This window comes from Microcaecilia unicolor, chromosome 3, assembly GCF_901765095.1.
Source record: "Microcaecilia unicolor chromosome 3, aMicUni1.1, whole genome shotgun sequence".
Lineage (NCBI taxonomy): Eukaryota > Metazoa > Chordata > Amphibia > Gymnophiona > Siphonopidae > Microcaecilia > Microcaecilia unicolor.
The window spans coordinates 166858199-166884822 of record NC_044033.1 but is presented as its reverse complement, the minus strand read 5'-3'; the positions used below and the strand labels follow the sequence as shown (position 1 = coordinate 166884822).

Below are 26624 nucleotides of genomic sequence, written 5' to 3'. Positions count from 1 at the left end.
AAACTTTTATTGGGGAATATAATCCAGGGTAGGATGGTATGGTTAATACTTATGTGAGATTTTAAGTATTGGATAAAGTGTTAAATATTGGTATTAGAAAATTTTGTGCATTTTTTACAATTAGTCATAATACTAATTTATGCATATTCAATAGGGATAATCTGAAAACCTGACCCATTGATGGCCTTTAAGTACTAGGAGTGAATATCAAGGTTTCAAAAGGCATTGTTGCCTTTTTTCTTTACCCATCTTTTGACACAGCGCTCTATTTTAAAATTAGCCCCTTGGGACATTTTAAGAGACATTCTATTTTTTTTTTAATCTTTTTATTAAAAAGTGTCACAAAGAACAGGCATACAGCACACAGTTTTTCTGTACAGAACAAAAACAAAAACAATTTGTTTATAACAATAAGGCACGAGATTGGTTGTAATTGTACATATCTACAAAATCCTGCAAATCGGACCACTTGTAATTTTGCATTATTTATGGAGTAAAGTACAAGAGACAACTCCCCCTTCCCCGACCTACCCAACTGGCGCACCCCCCCCCCCCCCCTTCACATGTCCAGGTCTCATACAGTAGACACGTTGGTCAAGATATCACAGACAACCATTCCACACAGCGTTTCCACAAATCCCCGTATTTGCAGGAGGCCCAACAGGGCAACTCAGATAACCTCCGTCCCTCCCAGTCAGCTATCCGCCTCATGTTAGTACACCACTGCTCCAAGCGCACAGAGTTCTGATATTTTCCAATTTTTCCCGTACATTTTTCCTATATATGATATCCATATCTAAATGGAGGTATACTCCTAAATATTTCAGCAACCCTGTAGACCACATAAACGGGAAATCCGGCAAGCGCTTGCAATCAAAGTCTGCAGATATGGCCAAAGCCTCTGATTTGTCAAAATTAATCATGAGCCCCAAAAACGAGCTGAATTGCTGGATAAGGCCTACTAAAATAGGGATCCCCTGGGAAGCTTTTTCTAAGAATATCAACATGTCATCCGTAAAAAGATTAATTTTAAATTCCTGTGGTCCTACTCGAATTCCGTCCAGGTCCCCGGCCTGACGAATCTTACTAGCCAATGGTTCCAAAGACAACACTAATTACATAGGGAACAATGGGCACCCCTGACAAGTTCCCCTCTCCAACTCAAACTTATCAGTGAGACACCCATTAATTAGAATTTGCAGAGGGGGGTGTGTCAAGATGGCTGCTGCATAGCTGGACGGTGAGAGAAGCGCTCCTGCTAAGCTGGGGAGAAAATTATTTTTTCTGCAAAGAAAATGTCGCATACTAAACGAAAAGGAGTTGTGAGAAGGGTGCCCTCGCCTTCCTCTACCTCCACGCCTACCCAGCCGAACTTAGAACGTTTCTTCACCGCAACCTCCCAAACTTTGACGGGAACGGATCCCATAGTGGGGCTTACCGGAGAAGCGGAAACCCTATGGGGAGAGGACGTTTCCCTTTCACCACCAGCATTGTTGCTCCTTCCGTGTCCGGCGTCGATAGCTGCTCAAGGGATGGCCTAGCTCACCACCGGAAGTGTGGCAGGAGAGGCGTCGAGTGAGGGACTAGAGCCGCTACGAAAGACGCAGCGTCCTGAGATTAGTTTCTCAGAGAAAGTTCCAGAGATAAATTTGGAGATGATTTGGCTGATGCTGAATAAAATGGATGTAACACTACAAAAATCATCAGGTGAAGTACATGCTTTAAATGAAAAACTTGAAGAAGTAAAACAGCTGGTAGATTCAGTTAAGCAAGAATTAACAACAAAAGTAATAAATATACAAAAGGATGTTGAACTACTTCAAGAATTTAAAAAATGTAGCTGTTAAAGATAATACTGACTTATGTCGCAAAATTGAACAGATAGAAAATTATAATAGACGGTTGAATCTGCGTCTTTTAAATTTTCCTAAACTCTCAGGAAATTCCCCATTGGAACTGTTTAAAAGATATTTAAACGAAAATTTAAAAATTCCACTTGAAGCTATTCCTTCTATAAATAAAATATACTACATTGCAAATCCTGAGCGGAAAGAAGGGAAAACAAGAGATGTAGGAAATACAAATATTGACTTGGATAATATTTCAGCTTTATTAGAACACTGCAGAAAGAACTACTCTCATTGTTTCTTTTGTATTTAAGCAAGATTTCAATGCCATTATGAGACTTTAAGAACATTAACACTCTCTTTAGAGGGGAAAAATATGGATATAACTTGATGTTACAAAGCAAACCCAACAGAAAAGGAAACTTTTTCTAGCAATGAAGAAAAGGACATTGGAAGTATGGGGGTCCTTTTTTTTCTAGCATATCCATGTAAATGCATTGTAAAAATGGGTATGACAAAATATGTGTTTTATTCACCAGATCAGCTAAAGTCGTTTCTAGATATGAGACAACTGAAATAATATCTGTATCTCTAATGGGAGGAATGCAGCTTGTTTTGTTTAAAGTAATAATTACATGTATGCAAACTTCTCTATTCATTTCACCCCCCCCCCCCCCCCACCTCCCAATTTTGTGGTCTGAGAAAGCGTAATGTTTTTTCCTATATGTTGATGCAATTTTCATTTAGTAATTTCCTGGCTGTATTTCTTTAACAAGATTATTCTTGTTAATAATTTGAAATAAAGAAATATATATATATATATATATAAAGAATTTGCGATGTAGGAGCTCTGTACAAGGCCCTGACGCCCGCCAAGAACTCCCCCTGGATGCCCAATTTAGGAAGGACCCAGAATAGATAGTCCCATAAGATTTTATCAAACGCCTTTTCAGCATCGAGACTAGCAATAATCGCATCCACAGGAAGCTTTCCCTTCGTCTGCATGGCCTTCAGCGCTTGCAATATATTTGTAGAAGCATATCTGCCTGGTACAAACCCAGTTTGATCTTTATGGACAAAAAAAGGCAGCACTTTACCCAGTCTGGCAGCCAGTATACTTGCAAAGAGCTTAATGTCCTGATTTAATAAAGATAGAGGCCAATAAGACCCCAACTGTTCTGCATCCCTACCCGGCTTGGGCAGCACAACAATAGTGGCATGATTGAGGGCTCCCATATGATGGTCTGGGCTACTGAGGTCTTGACACAGGTTCCCAAATGGACCCATCAGCTGAGCACTCAAAAGTTTATAAAATTCAGGGCCTCTTTACCACTTGCTGTATTTCAAGGCCTTGGATAGGAGCATTTAAACTTGCCAACTGGTCCGACGTCAATGCTGGCAGTTGTAAATCCCTAAAAAAAAAACTCTCTCGCTCCTGTGTATCACAATGACCAGTGTCATACAGTGATTTATAAAAGTTAACAAAAGCTTTCTGAATACTTTCCCCTGAGGTAAACAATTGGCGGTTCTTGTCTTTTATGCGAGTAATAGGTTTTTTAGCTGTTCTACTCCGAACCACCGCCACCAATAGTTTGGCTGCCTTATTCCCCCAGCAGTGCAAGTTGTATTTATAAAGCTAAACATCCTGACGGGCCCTTTGGTGTAACACCTCATTGATTTGCCTCTTGAGCTTCCAATACTCATCTCTGGCACCAAGATCCCCCCCCCCCCCCCCCCCCCCAGGTCACCAGCTCGCACCCCTTTAAGTTGTTTGAGTAGCTTGCGTAGCTGTCCGTCCCATTGCTTATGGACGCGACTCATGTATTCAATAATTTTCCCCCTCATCACTGCTTTTCCCGCTTCCCACAATATTATGGGGTCCACCTCTGAAAATTGATTATCTTGCAAGAAATTTTCTCATTCTTCTCCCAGAAATCTGCGGAGCCTAATATCCTGATATAGCGTGGGATTCGTTTACCAACCAGCAGAGCACGGTCCTCTAGGGATTCCTAAATCCACCCATACTAAATTATGGTCCGACACCACACCTGTGTCTATATTCGCTGCCCGCACCAAGGATAATAATGATGATGATAGCAGAATATAATCTAACCGTGCATGTACCTTATGTACATGAGAATAGAAAGTGTAATCCTGGTCATCCGGGTGCAGCACCCTCCACGCATCTAGCAGCCCCAGTTCACAAATCAAAAAATTAGTGCCTTTCCCAACTTCCCCCTTCGCCCTCGGTTTTGGCGGCTTACAGTCTATCAACGAATCTACTGTAATATTGAAATCTCCCCCCACCATTAACTTATAATTATTCAGGGGGGCCAGAGTCGCCAGCAACGAAGAAAATTATTGGAGTACATGTTTGGAGCATATACTGTGTAACAGATGGACGGAAGCTATCCAGAAGGACCAGACTAAAACCTCAATTGTAAAAGCCAAAAAGAGTTTATTACGACCCAACACGGTCCGTGTTTCGGCCAAAAAGGCCTTCCTCAGGGGTCTAAAACAAAGATACAAATTATAACATGACATGAATGCAATAAAAACAAATAGAGGCATGTTATATATAATAGAGGTACCTTTAAAACAGCATCTTTTCTAAAAATGTACATGACCGTGTTGGGTCGTAATAAACTCTTTTTGGCTTTTACAATTGAGGTTTTAGTCTGGTCCTTCTGGATAGCTTCCGTCCATCTTTGTTACACTTTTGTTTTTTTTGCGGGAGTTTTTTGGACTCTTCTTTGTGGAGCATATACTGAACACAGAGCTACCCGAAATCACTGGATCACCCCCAACCATAAAACATAACACCCCCTCGGGGTCCTGTATAACCCTGCGTCTTGTGCAGTCAAGAGACTTATGAATAAGAATAGCTACACCCCTCTGCCTATTATTATAAGAAGCAAATGCTAACTCTCCTATCCAGTGCTTCTTCAATTTGGCATGTTCAGTGTTTGAGAGATGTGTCTCTTGGAGTAATAGAACATCCACTTTCAGACACTTCCCATAACTAAGAATTTTCATGCGTTTGTGTGATGAATGTATACCATCAACATTCAAGGTGGCAACCCACATACTACCCATCTTTCCACTCAAACAATGTATTAACAAAAAAGAAGGTATTACAACTAACCTGGGAGACGGCATCCCAGCCAAACCGTCTCCGCAGATAATGCCTATGCGCTCCAACTACATAAATATGGATTATTAGATTGTCCCAAACACAGGAATTAGGAAACCCCCCTACCAAACTCCACTCCCCTTGCCCAACAAAACCCCTCTGCCCCAAGCATCCCCAAGCACTACCGCTCACTCCGCCACCCACCCTCCAAACACCCCACCACCATTCCAAACACATCACAATCATACAAAACATCCCCATAGCCATATCTTCACCACACTCCACACCCCCTCCCTCCACTCACATACTGCCAACCCCCCCAGAGACAAAGCGTCTCTAACTGTTCTACTGCCGAAATGCCCCTCCCCCTCCCTCACCCTCCCAACCAACAAAGAATATGAATAAGAACATGTTATGAACATTGTCAATTACTCAAAAAGCATAACAAGGAAAACACACTCAGATGAGAACAAATGCACCAAGGGCAGAGTCTCGTTTACCCAGCAATCATGTACACAGTTACTTAGACCACTGATGTAACCTGCAAGGGTCTAGCACCCTCCCTGCGCCTCTTCTGAGAGACCATACAGTACCAGAACTTCTGCATGTTCAGGATCAGCATCTGTTCCGTTTTCAAACCAAACTCCTTCGGTATATAACTATGTAAGAACTCGATTGCGCTCAGCCACGTTACCACAGCCAGGAATCATGCCAGAAAAGCTTAGATCTGTTACGAGTGAAGCAATTTGTCCAAAAAAGCTCTTAACTCCTCTACCTTAGTTTTACAGTTCGGTTATCGTGGGTAATACGAACTTTGGCAGGAAACTGAAAAGCAAACTTGATACCTCTGGAGTATAGCTGAGAACAGTATGGCGCCAGGAGCTTGTGTTGTTCTGCCACACGAGTTTAAAAGTCCTGGAACAATAACAAGCAAGTTCCCTTATATTCCAGAGAGCGCTGCTTTTTGAAAAGAGCTAAAAGCCGGGCCTTGATTGCATAATTAAGGAAATTAACTATAACCGGTCTCAGTTTATTAGCATTCTCCTTACGGACTCCAATTCTGTGGACGCGTTCCACTTGCACAGGGCCTGTATCAGATGGTAAACCCAAAGTTTGAGGCAGCCATTTTTCAGTCCATTAGAGCAGAATGAGGGACATCCTCTGGGATACCAATAATTCGTAGATTCTTTCTTCGTCCCCTGTTTTCTTGGTCCTCCACCTTGTCTGACAGGGAACATATCTGCTCCTCCAGTGCGCCAAGTCAGCCTTCCATCGACGCCACCCATTCCTCTTGCCCAGATGCACGATCCTCAATATGTTGAATTCTTACCGCATGACTAGCGACACAGTCTTTGACCTCCTCCATACCAGCATTAAGCTTCACCAACTTCTCATCAAGGAATTCAGACAAATTCCGCATAGATACATGAACTGTGTCTTCAGGGAGTTCTTGCTGTGAGCAAACATGCTGGGCGGGCGACACCATTTTTTTTTCCATGCAAGCGCTGCCTTCTGTCTGCCTGGCTTCACAGATTTCGTTGGCATGCCTGAGATATTCGAGAATCTCCAGCCAAAAGAGTCGTTCTTTTCTACACACAATTAACAGCTCAGTTTCTCTGCCTCTGGTCCCGCCCTCATTTCCTGTTTCCGGAAGGGCGGGACCAGAGGCAGAGCTCAGACAGATGGGAAGGCAGTGTGAATCGCCGCTCGCCTTCAATGCTGACGCCGGACCCCGAGGTAACAATTTTTAAATTAGAGCCGGCACACAGGAAGGCGAGGGGCTGCCGGAGGACAGGTCCTGCTTGCACTTCGAGGGAGGGAGGCGCAGGGGCGTGGAACTCGGAGGGGAGTGGAGGGAGGGGGGCTTCCTGCAATTCGAGGGGGAGGGGGCCGTGGAACTGGAAGGGCAGGGGAGGGGGGTCCTGCAACTCGAAGGGGAGGGGGGCCTGGAACTCGGAGGAGACGGAGGGAGGGGGGCTGGAACTCAAAACGACAGAGAGGGACGGAGGGAGGGAGGTGCGGGAGCGTTGAACTCGGAGGAGAGGGGGGGCCGTGGAACTCGGAGGGGCGTGGAGGGAGGGGGCGTCCTGCAACTTGAAGGGGAGAGGGGGGCGTCCTGCAATTCAATGGGGAGGGGGCCTCCAACTCAAGGGGGAGGAGGCCGTTGAACTGGAAGGGCAGGGGAGGGGGGTCTTGCAACTCGGAGGGTGGCCTGGAACTCGGAGGGAGGGAGGGGGGCTGGAACTCGGACGACAGAGAGGGACAGAGGGAGGGAGGCGGGGGGGGGCGTTGAACTTGGAGGAGAGTGGAAGGAGGGAGGGGGCGTCCTGCAACTTGAAGGGGAGGGGGGCGTCCTGCAACTGGAAAGGGAGGACAGGGAGGGTAGGGAGGGGGGAGAATTATTCATTAGCATCACAGGAAATATCTAAAAACACTTCCATTAAAAACATTCATGGCAAAATCAGATTACCTTGCTAGCGCCCGTTTCATTTCTAAGAGAAACAGGCCTTTTTCTCTAGTACATTCATAAATACCAAAATCCCTTCTAAGCACTGTTCTGTAAAATATGCTTATAACTTACATAGCTTGTATTTGCAAGGGGAACACATACATAGTAACGTAGTAGATGATGGCAGAAAAAGACCTGCACGGTCCATCCAGTCTGCCCAACAAAATAACTCATATGTGCTACTTTTTGTGTATACCCTACTTTGATTTGTACCTGTGCTCTTCAAGGCACAGACCGTATAAGTCTGCCCAGCACTATCCCCGCCTCCCAACCACCAGCACCGCCTCCCAACCACTGGCTCTGGCACAGACCGTATAAGTCTGCCCAGCTCTATCCTCGCCATAGTAACATATAGGCAGAGCCTGGGTGGGACTCCCACTTATGTGGGTATCACCAGTATTTAGGTGTGAACACTTATACCAGCTCTGTGGCTGGTGTAAGTGATTACACCTACATTCCTCTATAAAATAGACTTCTACCAGGCACCCTGTTATAGAATTGGCCTGAAAGTAGCTGACATATAACTGCTGTATGGTTAGTTTATACTCCAGCCCTATACAAGTAGTGGCACAGCAGTTAGATGGATTTTCAGCCTGCCACTATCCTTATAGGGATTAAAAATCAGTGAATAGGAGATTTCCAAGTTTATCTGCTGCAAATGAATTAATAAATGCTTTTGAAAGTTGACCCCCAAACTTTCCTGGCTTAAGTTTCAAAGTGCCAAATTTTCACGTGAAAGTACACATATATTTCCAAAGTGTGTGCAAAATACCCATGCACACAGTATAAAATTATCCCAATAAAGAGTTTTACCTGTACATTTATACTGGTTTTCAAAGTGAAAGCGTGTGCATACCTTCACTTTGAAGATGACTGAAGGATAAAGTACCCGCAAATGATTGCACCTTCTTACCTATGAGTAATTTTTGAAAGGAAAATAGCATGTATATTTTTGAAATGCAGTCCACATGGCAGCATTTTTCTCTTCGATGTAATCATGGCCCCAGGGAACATCACTGCCTAATATGGCTAAAGGCATGTGCATTGTGGAACCCCATATAGACTTAACTGGATTAAGGGTAGGCCATATTCAGACAGACCTTTTATCCAGATAAATCACTATTTATCTAATTAAATGGCTTTTCAAAATTATCCTCATAAGTAGATCTGGTCTAAACTGTCAAAACATTCACTGGAGCCTTTACGTAAAAAAAAGAAGATATGCTTGTAAAACTAGCACCTATGTTTACGACGGTGCGCTATGGTCATGTTGGTGTTTTTAACGCGCGTAAATGGTTTACACATGTTAAACGCTAACACGCCCATAGAAATGTTAGAAACGCTAATGCACCGTAGTAAACATACCCCTAGGTTCCGCAGATAAGTATTATTATGTTGCTGCTGGTTCTCAGTATGACTGATTAGTTAATCTTATTTTCCTGTCAGACTTTTTCACAGGCTCTGACTCAATACAGGGGACATGGTGCAAAGAAATACTCCAGACGATTATGAATTATACAGCACACAACTGGGCCTCGCACACGTTAAGCTGTTTTCCAGCTCCACTACAGGTAACATACTGAGATGCCGGGTAGAAGTTTTTGTAGCAATACTGAAAGCTTCTCAGACAGTACACAAAGTCAGGGTTTTTCCTTAGTTCAGTCAAATAACAAAAGTTAATTAAAATGGAGGTGGGTATTTTCTCTGAGTACAAGCAAGAAATATCAAATCCTCACAAGTGAGTGATGTCATCTGACAGCCCTTGAATGGGAAAGCTTCCCTTGCTTTACACTGTTGAACGTTTAGTACATTTGCTTATGTGCAGCAGTTCCACAGATTTTCAGACAAGTGAATCTGCTGATAGGAAAACATGGGTTTACGTTTCCCTTTCCTTTTTAGTCTCCTCAGTAAGTACTTAAGTTTGTAATTTTTCCTTTATTTTTCTTTGTCTTCCTCTTCTGGCATTATGCCAGTTCAGTTGATTTCTGTTTTAATTCTAAGTTGAACTATATTTTTATCATCATCCCAAAAGAAATTCCTAAGTGGCTTTAAATGTACAGGCTGTGGGGCAAGACCATATCCAGAACAGATACTCTGTATTGGTGTTTGCAGTTCGTAGATCCAGATCTCAAAGCATTTAAGTATCATTTGTATCTGCATATTACCTGAAGAGGACTTCAAGGCTATGAAATGCAGAAAGAGAGGCTCTTCAGTTCTTTAAATTCTGATCATTTGCATTGGAGGCATTGGAAATGAAAGACTCACCAGTAACTCAAGATGCTAGGGATGCATCAGCTTTGAGGAGGCCTTCCTTCTTCATTGGGGGGGTCAGGTCTTCTGTATTCTTATTTTCACATCCTTCTCGTGTAGAAGATTCTACTGAAACAAAAGCAAGAAGGAATAACCATGATCATGGTCACCCCATGTTGGCCCGGGCAGATATGATTCCCACATCTTCTGGAGTTACCTTCCTAAGAGCTATGGAGATTGGACTATTTTCCAACCCTCATCATGTAGAACAAGGGATCTCTTCTGCATCCCAACCTCCAGTCCCTGGTTCTCAAGGCTTGAATGTTGAGAGCTAGAATTTGCTTCCTTGAATCTCCCAGAAGTTGTCTCCAAGCTTTTGCTGGCTTCCAGGAAAGATCCTACAAAGAGATGTTAATAATTTTAAATGGAACAGGTATGCCATCTGGTTAGAGCAAAGCCCTAGATCGTCTTTCATGCCATACACAGAATCTGCTTGATTTACTTCTACATCTCTCTGAGTCTGGTCTTAAGACCAACTTGGTAAAGGTTCACCTTAGTGCAATTAGTGCTTATCACCACCTTGCAGAGGGTAAACCCATCTCTTGACAGCCTCTAGTTGTTTGGTTCATGCGAGGTTTACTTTTGACAAAGCCCCCACCTGTGTCATGGGACCTCAGCACCATCATCACCCAGCTGGTGAAAGCTCCTTTTCCAGCCACTAGATTCCTGTCCTCTGAAGTACTTGATCTGGAAGGTCTTATTTTTCATGTCAGTCACTTCAGCTTGCAGGATCAGTGTGCTTCAGGCCCTAGTAGCAGATCCGCCTTACACAAAATTTCATCATAACAGAGTAGCTCTCCACACCCACCCTAACTAAGTTCCTTACTAAGGTGGTGTCACAGTTCCATCTTAACCAGCCAATCGTCCTGCCAACATTCTTCCCCAAACTACATGCCCATTCTGGTGAAAGCGCACTGCACACCTTGGACTTCAAGCAAGCCTTAACGTTTTACCTGGAGTGGACTAGGCCCTAGAGAAATTCCACCCTTCTTGGTTTTTTTTTTTTTGTAATATCCCAACAGGATGGGGGTAGCCATCAGTGAACGCACTCTTTCAAATTGGTTGTCAGACTGCATCTCTTTCACTTATGCCCAGACCGGGCTGACTCTGGAGGGTCATGTCAAGGCTCACAATGTCAGAGCTGTGTCTGCATCAGTAGCCCACTTGAGATCAGCCTATATTGAAGAGATTTGCAGGGCTGCAACATAGTCTTCAGTCCACAACCAGTATGTATATTTTTCAGTTTAATTGCCCTACAAGGCCTTGTCGTTGCAAGTCCCTATTGTTCTCATGTTGTTGTTTTCAGTGAGCCTGGTAGCTAGGAATTCCCACATGTGAAATTAATATGACCTGCTTGTCCTCTGAGAAAGAGAAGTTACTTACCTGTAGCAGGTATTCTCCAAGGAGAGCAGTCCAATTATTCTCACATACCCTCCCACCTCCCTTTGGAGTTGGATCTCTTTTTAGCTCTCTTAATGTACTACTGGTCTCACACTCACGATTTGGGGGGGAAGCACCCACGTATGCATGGTGGGAGCGCTGTCTTAAACTTTTAAAGAGAGAGTAAGCTGGTCAGTGTTACTGCATTGGACTCCAACGATGACATCACCACATTTGAGAAGAATTGGTCTGCTGTCCTCAGAGTATACCACTTCACTTTAGTTTAACAGGGTTTAAAAAAGGTTTGACTAAGCAGCATAAAGTCTATTTTACTCTTTTGGAATCTTGCCAGGTACTTGTGACCTGGATTGGCCACTGTCGGAAACAGATTGGAATACTGGGCTTGATGAACCTTCGATCTGTCCCAGTATGGTAACACGTATGTTCTTATGAATAGTACAGATAAGTAGTTGGTATGGATGAGCTTAATAGGCTATATAGTCTTTGTCATCATTTGCTATGTTTCTGTGGCATAAAGACATTTTATCTGTGACATTGCACAATAGAAAGCAGAGTTTCCTCCGTTTCTTAATCTGTGTCCAAGAAAAGGAGTTGTAAAAGGTAGTCTGTCTCTTTTTATTCTCTGGTCCCTTATACACCTACAGTTTGACTCCATGGAGATTTTACTTTACCTCACTGATCTTGATTTTTTTTTCTGTTATAATGTGGTTAGGATGACTGGGTGAGGGCAGTGTGTTTTGTTTTCTCGTCTTTGTAAGTTGGGCAGTCGGTGAAATAGTATAGTAGAATGTAGAGTTCATCTTTACTCCTTGATCCACTGATCATAGAAAAGAGGTTCAGTGTGATGTATGGCAGAAACCAGTGTTTCTTGCTTGACTCTTTGATCTATTAACCATAGAAAAGGGGATACAGCTAGCTTGTAATTAAGGCAAAATGGAAGTGTGTGCCCTAGTCTAATCTGTGATCAGAGAGGACAAGTAAATTACTGCATTCTGATTCAGCTGCCTATATGTATTTGAGATTTTGTTGTTTTCACATTGACAATCAAGATGTGGCCATGTGAATTATAGGACAATTTAGATCACATTAGGTGCCAAAGACCTCCTTACCTTGAGTTTCAAAATAAATGCATGTAAGGAACACTTACCTGAAAAACTGAAAATGTACAACAGCAAAACAAAAGAGGTGTACAGATTTGCTGCTTTGCTCTCTTTGAGTGTTTTCTTCTGACAAAGGAGCATGTGTCTTGAGATTGTGAAGAAAACCCACATTTCCATTTGCTCGAAAGCAAAGAGTTACTGGTCTCTGGCTTTTAAATGTAGTTAGTAATTAGTTTGTATATTTCATTGATGACAGACCAAACACTTTTTAGCATTAAACAGAAGATTCTGTCAGCCTTTGTTGAAGTTCACACAGTGAATTTGGTATAGATTTGCCACACACAACCATGTTTCTTACACGAGTGGAGGAGTGGCCTAATGGTTAGGGTGGTGGACTTTGGTCCTGGGGAACTGAGGAACTGAGTTTGATTCCCACTTCAGGCACAGGCAGTTCCTTGTGACTCTGGGCAAGTCACTTAACCCTCCATTGCCCCATGTAAGCCGCATTGAGCCTGCCATGAGTGGGAAAGCGCGGGGTACAAATGTAACAAAAAAAAAATGTCCTCGTATAACATTTTACTGAACTGCAGCAAACCAGCTGTTCATCTAGTTTCTGTTGGAAGTGATGCCATTGTTTTGGAATTGTTTATGCCTGAGGTAATATAATTGTCATCTTCCTACCACTTACAATATAGAACATTTGAAAAAAATTTCCCCACTAGATTTATGATGTAAGTAAAGTATATCACATGGCTCCTATAGAGGAAATACTGTAGTCCAGACTGCAACACTTTTTTGTATGCGTTTCTTCATGACTGTGAATGTGTTAATGAGAATTTCCATATCATCAAGCTGATCAATCCATAGACTGGTGGGTTGTGTCCATCTACCAGCAGGTGGAGATAGAGAGCAAACTTTTGCCTCCCTATATGTGGTCATGTGCTGCCGGAAACTCCTCAGTATGTTCTCTATCTCAGCAGGTGGTGGTCACACACAGCAGCAGCTCTGGCTAGGCCTCCAAGCCTAATTTTTAGGTTTTGTTGAGTGCCTGGGGTTGAGGGCTCTTTTGAGCAAGTGCAAACCTGGTGGTGCCAGGTCCCTCCTTTTCTCCCCCCTCCCGCTGGCGCCGTTAAAAAAAAAAAAAAAAAAATTTTGAACGTCCTTAAAGGCGTTTATTTCGACGTTTATTTAAACGTTTATTGCAGCTACTCACTGGGACACCAGGTCGTTACAGCTCGGAGCGGAAAGCAGGTAATTTTACCTTTTTATAGCGGGCAGGGGGTTCCCCGATTGATCTCCACGTGGCATATGGCGTCGGAGGGCGAGGGCGGAAAGAGTCGCTCCCCGGATCGCTTGGGCGCTTCTAGAGGGGATGCGGGGGTCTTAAAGCCTGATTCGCCCTTGTTGGGTGACAGTTTCGTGACCGATGAGTGTCCTGGTCCTTCCTCCGGCGTGGCGGTTTTTCCCGCCATAAACGCCCATCCTCCGCTGCTCGCCTCCGCCATCTTGGCCGGCCACGCGGCTCGGACGGCTTCTTCTTGGGCCGCCCTTGAGGTAGGAGACATTAATGCCATGAACGCCCTTAATTTGGGCGACGGCACAAAAGCGGCTAAAATTAAGCGCCGTTCTTCCCGCGCGGCTCCTTCGCGGAGTGTCGTGCCGGACGCCATCTTTGATGCGCAGCATGTCTCTCCCCCGCTCTTGCGAGCGCCGGTTGAGGGTGCGTCTAGGGCTGTAGCCCAGGTTGCGGAAGTGCACAGTCTGGGGGGTTTCTCCCCCGAGTTTGTTTTGCTGCTGCATCAGGCCTTCCTTATGCAAAACGCTGCCCCTGCTCCCTCGTCTGGTAAAGAGGTTGAGGTCCCCAGAGGTAAACGCCCTCGGGTTGATTCCCAGGCCTTGGAGGACTATCAAGCTCATTTTCAAAGCACTTAGCCTCCCAAAGTGCCATAGAAACCTATGGAACTTAGCCTCCCAAAGTGCTTTGAAAATATGCCTCTTTGTCTCCTCCGATGTAGATGAGGGCAGCGTATCTGAGTTCTCCCAACGGTCCTTATCGGATTCCTTGGAGGAGACGGATCCCCGCTCGGTTGGAGCGGATGACCCCTCTGCAGCGCGGCTTTTTAGCTCAGAGGATTTGCCCAACCTGTTAGTGCAGGCCATGGGCATTTTGAAGATTTCCTCTCCGGAGGACGTCTCTCCCTCAGCCCCTGTTGGCTCTGCCATTATGCTGGGGACGAAGCGCCCGCCTAGAACCTTCCACGTGCATGATGCCATGCACACCTTAATTTCGGCTCAATGGGATGTCCCGGAAGCGAGCCTTAAAGTGGCTAGGGCTATGTCCCACCTCTATCCTTTGCCTGAGAGTGAACGTGAGGCCTATCTGTGGCCTACCGTGGATTCTTTAATCACTGCGGTGAGTAAGAAAACGGCGTTGCCGGTGGAAGGTGCACGGCCCTAAAGGACGCCCAAGACAGAAGATTGGAGGCGGCCTTAAGGTCGTCCTTTGAGGCGGCTGCTTTAAGTTTGCAGGCCTCAGTTTGCGGCTCCTATGTGGCCAGGGCGTGCCTGACTATGGTGCAGCAGGCTTCCCCCTCGGATCATTCCTTGAGGGCTGATTGGCCGGCCCTGGAATCGGGCTTAGCCTATTTGGCAGACTTGCTGTATGATGTCTTGAGGGCGTCAGCTAAAGGCATGGCTCAGACAATCTCTGCGCGGCGGTGGCTTTGGCTGAAGCATTGGTCTGCTGACCACGCCTCTAAATCCCGCCTGGCTAGATTGCCTTTTAAAGGCAAGCTGCTCTTTGGGGTCGAGCTGGACAAAATCGTGACCGATCTCGGCACGTCTAAGGGCAAGAAGTTACCAGAGGTCAGGGCTCGGGCTAGTACTCGTCCCGGTACCTCCAGAGGACGGTTTCAGGAAGCCCGTCGGTACCGCCCGGGCAGGTCGGGCTCCTCTGCCCCCTCTTCCTTCAAGAGGAATTTCTCCCCCAAGCAGCATTCCTTTCGCAGAGACCGCCGTCCCGGAGGTGCTCCCTCCGGTCCTCCCCCAGGGTCTCGTACCCAGTGACGGGGCCTTGGTCCACGCCCCAGTGCAGATTGGAGGACGGCTGTCCTCGTTTCTGGGCGAGTGGACCACAATAACTTCAGACGCTTGGGTGCTGGAAGTCATCAGAGACGGCTACAAGCTAGAGTTCTGCCGACCCTTAAGAGACGGGTTTGTACTCTCTCCCTGCAAGTCTCCGGTCAAAGCTGTGGCAGTGCAGCAGACCTTGGACAACCTGATCCGCCTGGGTGCGGTCGTTCCGGTGCCAGAAAATCAGATTAGCAAGGGACGTTACTCCATTACTTTGTGGTACCAAAGAAAGGAGGTTCTGTTCGGCCTATCCTCGACCTCAAAGGGGTCAATCGGGCCTTAAAAGTGCGGCACTTTCGCATGGAGACTCTCCGCTCTGTTATAGCGGCAGTGAAGGCAGGAGAGTTCTTGGCTTCCTTGGACATCAAGGAAGCGTACCTGCATATTCCCATCTGGCCTCCTCATCAACGATTTCTGCGTTTTGCAGTCCTGGGACGACACTTCCAGTTCAGAGCCCTCCCTTTCGGGTTGGCTACTGCTCCGCAGACCTTTTCCAAAGTAATGGTGGTCATAGCGGCCTTCCTGCGAAAGGAAGGAGTACAAGTCCATCCTTATCTGGACGACTGGTTGATCCGAGCCCCCTCTTATGCAGAGTGCGGCAAAGCTGTGGACCGGGTAGTTGCTCTTTTGAGCTCCCTGGGATGGATCATCAACTGGGAGAAGAGCCGGCTGCGCCCGACTCAGTCCGTGGAGTATCTGGGAGTTCGATTCAACACCCAAGTGGGCAGAGTGTTCCTGCCAGACAATCGGATTGTCAAACTTCAGGCTCAGGTGGACCAGTTCCTAGTAGCCTCTCCTCTTCGGGCTTGGGACTATGTGCAGCTGTTGGGCTCTATGACGGCCACGATGGAAGTAGTGCCCTGGGCCAGGGCTCATATGAGACCACTACAACACTCTCTGCTGCAGCGCTGGACTCCGATGTCGGAGGATTATGCTGTGCGCCTTCCCTTGGACCCAGCAGTGCGCAAGGCGCTGAGCTGGTGGATGCAGACAGACAAGTTGTCTGCGGGAATGCCTCTGGTGACCCCGGAGTGGATTGTCGTCACGACGGACGCCTCTTTGTTGGGCTGGGGAGCCCACTGCTTGGGAAGGACAGCGCAGGGGCTCTGGTCTCCTGCGGAGGCAAAGTGGTCTATCAACCTCCTGGAACTCAGAGCCATTCGGTTGGCGCTTTTGGAGTTCATCCCGGTACTGGCGTTGAAGCCAGTACGGGTCCTGTCGGACAATGCCACGGCTGTGGCCTATGTCAACCGCCAGGGAGGTACCAAGAGCGCCCCTCTAGCCAAGGAGGCCATGAATCTATGCCAGTGGGCGGAAGCGAACCTGGAACAGCTGTCAGCTGCCCACATTGCCGGAGTCATGAATGTCAAGGCGGACTTTCTCAGTCGCCATACCTTGGAGCCCGGAGAGTGGCAGCTATCTGCTCAGGCGTTCTTGGACATCACGAAGCGCTGGGGCCAGCCGAGCCTAGATCTGATGGCGTCATCGGCCAAATGCCAAGTGCCGCGCTTTTTCAGCAGAGGACGGGACCCTCGATCCCTGGGAGTAGATGCTCTTCTCCAACAGTGGCCGACACAAGAGCTTCTCTATGTGTTCCCGCCCTGGCCCATGCTTGGCAGGGTGCTAGACCGGGTGGCAAAGCATCCGGGCCGGATTATCCTGGTGGGTCCGGATTGGCCCAGACGTCCCTGGTATGCGGACTTGATCAGGCTCTCAGTCGACGATCCTCTGCGCCTGCCAGTGGAGCAGGGCCTGTTACATCAGGGTCCCGTGGTGATGGAGGATCCCTCCCCCTTTGGTCTTACGGCCTGGCTATTGAGCGGCAGCGTCTGAGAAAGAAGGGCTTCTCAGACAAGGTTATCGCCACTATGCTGAGAGCGAGGAAGCGCTCTACTTCTACTGCTTACGCCAGGGTTTGGCGTATCTTTGCAGCGTGGTGTGAAGCAGGCTCACTTTCTCCCTTCACTGCTCCAATTTCTTCAGTGTTGGCGTTCCTGCAAGAAGGTCTGGAGAAAGGCCTGTCGCTCAGTTCCCTTAAAGTCCAGGTAGCGGCTCTGACTTGCTTCAGGGGCCGCCTGAAGGGTGTTTCCCTGGCTTCTCAGCCAGATGTGGTGCGCTTTCTCAAAGGAGTTAATCACCTGCGCCCTCCTCTGCACTCTGTGGTGCCTGCGTGGAATCTCAACCTGGTGCTAAGAGCATTGCAGAAGCCGCCTTTTGAACCCTTGTCGAGGGCATCTCTGAAAGACCTGACGTTGAAAGCAGTCTTTTTGGTGCCTATCACTTCAGCCAGAAGAGTTTCCGAGCTCCAGGCACTCTCATGTCGAGAGCCTTTTCTGCAGTTCACTGAGGCAGGAGTGACTATTCACACAGTGCCTTCCTTCCTGCCCAAGATTGTTTCTCGCTTCCATGTGAATCAGCAGCTCTGTCTCCCTTCCTTTCGTAGGGAGGACTACCCAGAGGAATACTCTGCTCTCAAATTTCTGGATGTGAGACGTGTCATCATCAGATACTTGGAAGTGACCAATGATTTCCGGAAATCGGATCATCTGTTTGTCCTGTTTGCAGGTCCTCGTAAGGGTCTGCAGGCTGCTAAGCCTACAGTGGCAAGATGGGTCAAGGAAGCCATTGCAGCGGCTTATGTGGCCGCGGGGAAGGTGCCGCCTATCCAGCTGAAGGCTCACTCCACAAGAGCTCAGGCGGCCTCGATGGCAGAGGCCGGGTCCGTCTCCTTGGAAGAGATATGCAAGGCGGCAACTTGGGCTTCGGCCCATACATTCTCCAGGCATTACCGCTTGACTGTGGCTGCTCGGGCGGAGGCCCGGTTTGGAGCTTCAGTGTTGCGGTCAGGGATTTCAATGTCCCGCCCTGGGTGAGTACTGCTTCGGTACATCCCACCAGTCTTTGGATTGATCAGCTTGATGATATGGAAGGTAAAATTATGTATCATACCTGATAATTTTCTTTCCATTAATCATAGCTGATCAATCCATAGCCCCTCCCAGATATCTGTACTGTTTATATTCTGGTTGAATTTTAGGTTCAAGTTTAGTCTTCAGTTACTTCAGGAGGACTTCGTGTTCAAGTTTTTTCACTTGGATCCTTCAAGAGTTGAGACGAGTTTGTGTTACAGTGAGCTGCTGCATTCCTCTCCCCTCCGTTTTACGGGGCTGGATTGAGACTTAAATTCTGCCGGCACTCCCTCCCGCTTCGTGCGGCTGTAGGGCAGCTTTGTACCCCTCCCGCTTCGGCGGTGTTAGGGTCAGTCAGCTCCTCCCGCGGTTGCGGTTGCAGGATAAGCCAGATCCCCCTGCATCGGCGGGTGTGGTGTCCCTCCCCCGCTCCGCGGGGATGAGCTGGACGGATTCCCCTCCCCCACTTGTGTGGGGATGAGCTGGGTTAATTCCCCTCCCCCGTTTCGGCGGTGGTGAGCTGGGCAGAGTGTCCCTTTGTGGGTATAATTCTCTAAGTGCTGAGTCCTGCGGATGGAGCTTTGATATCGACATACTGAGGAGTTTCCGGCAGCACATGACCACATATAGGGAGGCAAAAGTTTGCTCTCTATCTCCACCTGCTGGTAGATGGACACAACCCACCAGTCTATGGATTGATCAGCTATGATTAATGGAAAGAAAATTATCAGGTATGATACATAATTTTACCTTAAGGTGCACTGTTTGCTACTCACATTCCTCTTGACAGTCATTGTGAGAACAGCCTAGGAATTTGGATAATACTCAACTCAAATTTCCTGAGACCCACACGATGCCATGAGTCAGAAGCAGAATGCTGTAGCATTCCCATTTCCTCCCAACATGGGAAAATAGTGGTGCTTCTGGAAATAGATGAAAGAATTGGAATTGGTTGTAGCTCATTGACTAGTGTGCTAAAACCCAGTACTGGGTTGTGACCCTGAATTTGAAAAACATTGGGTTAGAATGACAAAGGGAGATGGAGGGTACAGTGGGGGAAATAAGTATTTGATCCCTTGCTGATTTTGTAAGTTTGCCCACTGACAAAGACATGAGCAGCCCATAATTGAAGGGTAGGTTATTGGTAACAGTGAGAGATAGCACATCACAAATTAAATCCGGAAAATCACATTGTGGAAAGTATATGAATTTATTTGCATTCTGCAGAGGGAAATAAGTATTTAATCCCTCTGGCAAACAAGACCTAATACTTGGTGGCAAAACCCTTGTTGGCAAGCACAGCGGTCAGACGTCTTCTGTAGTTGATGATGAGGTTTGCACACATGTCAGGAGGAATTTTGGTCCACTCCTCTTTGCAGATCATCTCTAAATCATTAAGAGTTCTGGGCTGTCGCTTGGCAACTCGCAGCTTCAGCTCCCTCCATAAGTTTTCAATGGGATTAAGGTCTGGTGACTGGCTAGGCCACTCCATGACCCTAATGTGCTTCTTCCTGAGCCACTCCTTTGTTGCCTTGGCTGTATGTTTTGGGTCATTGTCGTGCTGGAAGACCCAGCCACGACCCATTTTTAAGGCCCTGGCGGAGGGAAGGAGGTTGTCACTCAGAATTGTACGGTACATGGCCCCATCCATTCTCCCATTGATGCGGTGAAGTAGTCCTGTGCCCTTAGCAGAGAAACACACCCAAAACATAACATTTCCACCTCCATGCTTGACAGTGGGGACGGTGTTCTTTGGGTCATAGGCAGCATTTCTCTTCCTCCAAACACGGCGAGTTGAGTTCATGCCAAAGAGCTCAATTTTTGTCTCATCTGACCACAGCACCTTCTCCCAATCACTCTCGGCATCATCCAGGTGTTCACTGGCAAACTTCAGACGGGCCGTCACATGTGCCTTCCGGAGCAGGGGGACCTTGCGGGCACTGCAGGATTGCAATCCGTTATGTCGTAATGTGTTACCAATGGTTTTCGTGGTGACAGTGGTCCCAGCTGCCTTGAGATCATTGACAAGTTCCCCCCTTGTAGTTGTAGGCTGATTTCTAACCTTCCTCATGATCAAGGATACCCCACGAGGTGAGATTTTGCGTGGAGCCCCAGATCTTTGTCGATTGACAGTCATTTCGTACTTCTTCCATTTTCTTACTATGGCACCAACAGTTGTCTCCTTCTCGCCCAGCGTCTTACTGATGGTTTTGTAGCCCATTCCAGCCTTGTGCAGGTGTATGATCTTGTCCCTGACATCCTTAGACAGCTCCTTGCTCTTGGCCATTTTGTAGAGGTTAGAGTCTGACTGATTCACTGAGTCTGTGGACAGGTGTCTTTCATACAGGTGACCATTGCCGACAGCTGTCTGTCATGCAGGTAACGAGTTGATTTGGAGCATCTACCTGGTCTGTAGGGGCCAGATCTCTTACTGGTTGGTGGGGGATCAAATACTTATTTCCCTCTGCAGAATGCAAATAAATTCATATACTTTCCACAATGTGATTTTCCGGATTTAATTTGTGATGTGCTATCTCTCACTGTTACCAATAACCTACCCTTCAATTATGGGCTGCTCATGTCTTTGTCAGTGGGCAAACTTACAAAATCAGCAAGGGATCAAATACTTATTTCCCCCACTGTATATGAGGGTGACCTTGTTCATGGGGCAAGCTGAGCTACTTCTAGTGTTTACACCATTGCATACATGAAGATACAGTTCTGATTTCCTTATTGACTGAATTCCCTTAATAAACCAGAGATACATCTCCTTGCGTGTAATGGAATAAAACCAGACCTGGCCCAGCTTTTCTTTTCACATAAAGCTATGTGGTCACTCTGTATAAGACTTTTTACTTTCAGATATTGTGTTGTGTTTTTTAGTATTCTGTTGATTTTTACTATTTCTAACTGATCTAAGCATACCCATTTCTGAAATGCTTGCAGCCATTCTGGCATTTAGGTGCCAGACAGTGTTCCCATGGCATTAATTTAAAGAGTCTTCCCCTTCTGCCCATATTGAAATAATCTGGTGGTCTCTGAGGAACACCCAAACCGCCCAGTCTGGCTCATTTAAGCTGCCCTGTTTTGCATGCTTTGAAGCTTTGTCCTGTTTTGTTAAAAAAAAAAAAAAAAAATTGCTAGCCCACCACCCTGAGCTTTCTGGAACTTATTCCCTAAATCATGGGTTTTTTCAGGGACAGGAGTGATCCCCACTCGCTCCTTCTCTACTGGCACCATCTGTCCAAGTAGCACCGGCTGACCAGGTGATTCTTAACTCTTCATAAATCAGGACATTTTGGCACTTGGTAGACAGAGCTTGCATCCCCTTTTAGAAATGGTGACACCAAGAGGGTGGCCACTGCCATACACTGTTGCAGCCAGGAGTATTAGTTAAAACCTGTTGAGATTATTAAACAGAGTCCCTGTTTGGGCTATAGGTTCACTTTCAATATGGCAATTTCTTTTCAGGCATTCTTCAAACAGAACAATGTACCACAAGAAAGTCGTTTTAATCTAAAGAAGAACGTGGAAGAGGAGTACAGAAAATGGAAGTCGATGACCAATGAAAATGACATCATTACACATTTTTCCATGCAGGGATCCCCCCCACTCTTCCTTTGCCTTCTGTGGAAAATGCTTCTGGAAACTGATCATATCAACCAAATTGGCTATAGGTAAACACTTTGATTCTTTTCTGCATCCCAATGTTGCCACCCTTTCCTAACAGGGCTGTGTTTTGAGTTATGAAAAATGAAGGCTGTATGTGTTTTAGAATCAAGTAATTTTCATATAAGTTGTAGACACGATCCCTAATAGGATGTTTTTAATACAGCTTGGCAATGCAATGTAAATACCCAGCTTTGTTTGTTTTGTCATTAAATTTCTGTAAAATTGGTGGTATTGTGATCCTATTCTGCCATCAAGCTAAAGTTAGATATAATGAAAATATTTTCAATGATACGAAGAAACAAATTATCCATGCCCTTTTAAATGAATACATTTCCAGAATAATTTGATTTGGCTCATCACCTGTTCATAACTTTATGCGACAAGCCTAATTGAAGAGCTGCTTCAGGTAAGTTTGATATAAAGAGTTTAAATTGACTTTTTGAAATTTTTGCAAATTGCTTTTGTGAAATGGGTGTTGCAAATATGGATCATGCTGGTATTGCATGTATATGTTTTCAGCTTGCCCAAATCACACTTCCTTGAAATTTTTGCATCCTGGCCATCTACATGTGTGAAATAGCAATTTTCTCTCCCCTCCCTTTAAGTAGATTAGTGCTTTGGTCAAATGCTCTTTCTGTTATAGACTAGGAAAGGTCTGGAGATGAGCCTTGCAGGTTTGTCACGTAACCAGTATGAAGCAATCACTGTGTGAAAAGTTCACAGAATAGTAACTTCTCTTTTCATAACTACAAAGAATCAAAATAATTTGTGAAGCTAATTAGTGTTTTTTCTGTAATCAGAATAAAAGAAAGGATTGATGTATTTTTGAAAGCTTATGTACTGTGGCATTTTTTGTACAGTAAGGCCTGATTCGATAGCAGGACACCTATGTGAGAAGTTTTATAAAGGCACCTGTTTTATAAAGGCAACATAGGCACCTACGTTCTTTATAGCATAGACTTCTGGATCCAGCCCCCAATACTGCATGAATTTACACCTTCTCTAAAGAAAGTGTACATCACAACCACACCTCCACTGTGCCCCACATAAACTATACACCTGGGAATGCCTACTCACAGATCACATAAAAGTGTGGCTATTTTTTTATGCACATGTGTGGTTGCAAATTCTTATAAAAGCCCTTTTTGGTATATAAAATAGGCTTTACGTACTTAGTCAAGTACTTGTTTCTTTATATTTGCTACTAAAATGTTACTGATGAAGGTACCTTTTCTTGTTTCAAATATGTATGTTATAAATATTTGAAATTAATACATATATTTAAACAAAATAGGCTTTACAATTGGAAAAAGCTTAGAAAAAAATTACCCCCCACATGTTTATAATATACAAAGTTTCTAGAATTAAAGAATTGTTATTTTGAAACTTAGAAATATTTAATGAATAACAGACATGAAATCTGAACTAACCCCTCAGTAGCTCTGTGCTTTGTAGCTTGTCTTATGATGTACTGAATGAGGCCTTTATGTTAAATACCTTGGAGGGCATTAACCTGTGGTTGATGTACCATGACCTTGAAACTGTTTGTGAAAAGAATTAGGAAACTCCTGTCATTCTCTAGTGATGTAATCTGTGATTAGGTAAGATGTTACAGGGCGTATAGTGCTAGTATTCTCTTTCAGCCCCATTTTGCAAAAGTGAAACAGAAGTTATGGAATTGTTGTCACATTGTATGTTAGGATTGTGCAAAGAATTTTGTTGCTGCTAATTGGAAGTCATATGCATTGCAGTCCGTAATTATGGTAACTTTATTTTATTATTTTTTTTAATTGAGGTTTATTAGAAACAACAGTGCTAAAGAACAAAACACTCTGCATGAAGCAAGATAGCACATAACAAACAGGGTAAAGATAAAAAAACAAACTAAAGATACAAATGAAAACATATCCACTGGTAAAATAACACCGAACTTACCACCTCAAGTTTTAGAATGGTTATCTATTGGCACATCCCCCCCACCCCGATTTTTGAAACCAGTTCAGAGCAGCAAAATTAAATGGCTTCAGACATTTAAGTCTGTTTTCAAATATATTGTGATAGAAAAATGGTTTCATATCCCAAAATTAGAACCTGAGTATAGTATGCAGAATAGGGAGGGATACATTTTATATTGTTCAAGATAAAGTTGATTGTACTGTTCCAAAATGTGCTACTATCAATGTTACTTAAATCTTTTTTCTGCGTTCAAGTTTTTTCAGTTAATTCAGTGTGTATTTTTTCTCTTGTTTCTGTATAAACACAACACATAAAAGTAGAGTGAATAATCCACATTATTCTCTTTACTTCCTATAAAAATGTAGCTTTAAATCCTGCCCACTAGGGCTGTCTGATTCAGTCAAAAAAAAAAGTTTTGATTCGGTACGATTTGATTCTTTTAAAAAAAAATTGGTTTTTCGATTCAATTTGATTTGATTTAACTAGATTGAAATAGTGAGGCCCACATGCTAATATTATAACACAAAGGGTAAAAAAAAGCCAGGCAACAGCAATTGAACAAAGGCAAACTTTAATGTGAGCACGCCATGCTGTGTTACATCATGTGAAAAGTGAAGTTTGGTCAAGTCCTACATCTTCCAGTTTTTATTAAGAAAAATCATTTTGTCTGCTTTGACTGGCTTCAGACAGCCGCGTCTTGCAGCTATAATTTGTCCTGCAGCAGAAAAAATTCTTTCTGAGGGCACAGAGGTGGCTGGCGTACACAGAAACTTCTGTGCAAGCCAGTTCAATAGTGGCAATTTCATTTGATTTTGCTGCCAGAAACAAAAAACATCACCACCAGTTTCCAAAGGATATTCGTGTTTATAGCAAACAAGTTCTGCACTGCATCTGATTCGAATATCACTGTTATAGTCTGATTGTGATGGAAGTCTGGCTTTCTTAGCTGAAACTTTTGTATATTCCACTGTTTCCCAGAAACTGTGTTTCTGTCGAGGCTTATCCACATCCTATGTTCCAAACTCTGGAACAGCTGGTAATGTCTGAGTGATCTCCATGGCTGTGCCGCTGCTGACTGATACATCAGTGGTTTGCATTTTTATAATCTGTTGAGCCGCAACTTCAATGACATCTGGTACTTCACCGTAGGTTGACTTGAATCTTGGATCCAAAAAGCTGCTTAATCTATATAAATTATCAAATAATATATATTGAAATCTGTGGAGTAAACTTCAGCTCTTCTTTCAAGCGAGAGATAACTTTCAGGTTTGCTGATTCTGTATCTTCATCATCAATATCAACTTCCTCTCCTGCCTCTCCTGAATCTTCCCCATATGTTGTATCAATTGAGTTAATTAGGTGTTCAACCAGCGGATGAACAACAGACTCAGTAACATACTTTTGTCCTGATGCAATTGTTGTGGCTTCCTCAAAAGACTGCAAAACATCAACGAGTTTTTGGGCAAGATCATAGTCACGTTCGGCAGGTGCACCTTTCTTTATGATTTTATTGCTTCTCAAAGCAAAACCAATGGCTTGGTTCAGTTCAACTGCACTTCGCAACATAATGCAAGTACTATTCCAACGTGTTTTCACATCACCAGCATTTCTTGAGCAGTTTTCAAGCTTTCTATAAGTATAGTACTGTGATGGAAAGTGCTGACGATATCACGGCATTTATTGATGACATCAGAGATTGCTGGATAAGACTGCAGCCCATCATCCACACATAACTGCAGAGTGTGTCCGAAGCAGCAACGGTGAGCGGTACAGATTCCTTTTTGAATAAGTTTCCCTACTGTTGTTTTCATTGATGCAGCATTATCGGTAACAATTGCAAAAACTTTGCCTTCTAGCTGCCATTTCTTCACTGCACTTTCGACAACATCTGCTATAATGTCACCTGTATGTCTCTCTGGCATGTACTGCATATCCAGCACAATATTCATTGCATGAAAGTCATCATCTATGCCATGTGCAGTAATTGTGATATAAGCCGCCATGGTTCTGCTGGTCCAGAGATCTGTGGTAATGCTTGCATATCGCAGACTTCGAAGCTGACTCAAAATGTAGATGGACAAATCATCATATTTAGCTTCAATCATTCTACCTAAAGTTTGACGTGATGGCACGGTATAACACCCGTTGAGAGACTGAGAATAGGCCAAAAAACCTCCATCTGTAACAACACTAAATGGTTGCATATCTTTAACAATAAAATACATGAGGGCAGTGTCAATTTTTTTCTTATGTGCTGGTGGAAGTGGCTTGTAGAAAAAGCATGAAACCCGGGCTTGAGAAGAGGCTGCTGATGCTTTAGACTTTGTGACCACAAAAGTGTCGTACTTAACATATTTCTTAGAAGTGTCTTCAGCTTGCAGATCAACAACTTTTGCTTTATGATGTCTTTCAACATACTGCCAAAGATTACTGGTGCCACCACTATGTTTAACTTTAAATTTGCAAAGCTTACATTTCATAAATTCTCCACTCTGTATGGTTTTCATCATCCAACTGTGCAAATACAGTCCATATTTCTGACCTGTGACCAACAGGGCATGCTGACCTTGCTTTATTCTCTTTCTCCATCAAATCCATTGTGTTCAAGATTTGCAGGTCAATTTGCATAGAGGCCGGGGGCATCCTGCGTGAAGA

General features: G+C 44.8%; 1 protein-coding gene across 3 annotated transcripts in view; it reads left to right on the top strand.

The window, feature by feature from the left end:
- MED23 (mediator complex subunit 23) overlaps positions 1 to 26624 on the top strand; it is a 261969-nt gene that overhangs the window by 167308 nt on the left and 68037 nt on the right. For all 3 annotated transcript variants that reach the window (XM_030196548.1, XM_030196549.1, XM_030196547.1), the window contains 2 exons: positions 8936 to 9060; positions 21813 to 22018. In XM_030196548.1, the coding sequence (XP_030052408.1) occupies positions 8936 to 9060; positions 21813 to 22018 (331 nt within the window). The remainder of the gene's footprint in view (positions 1 to 8935; positions 9061 to 21812; positions 22019 to 26624) is intronic.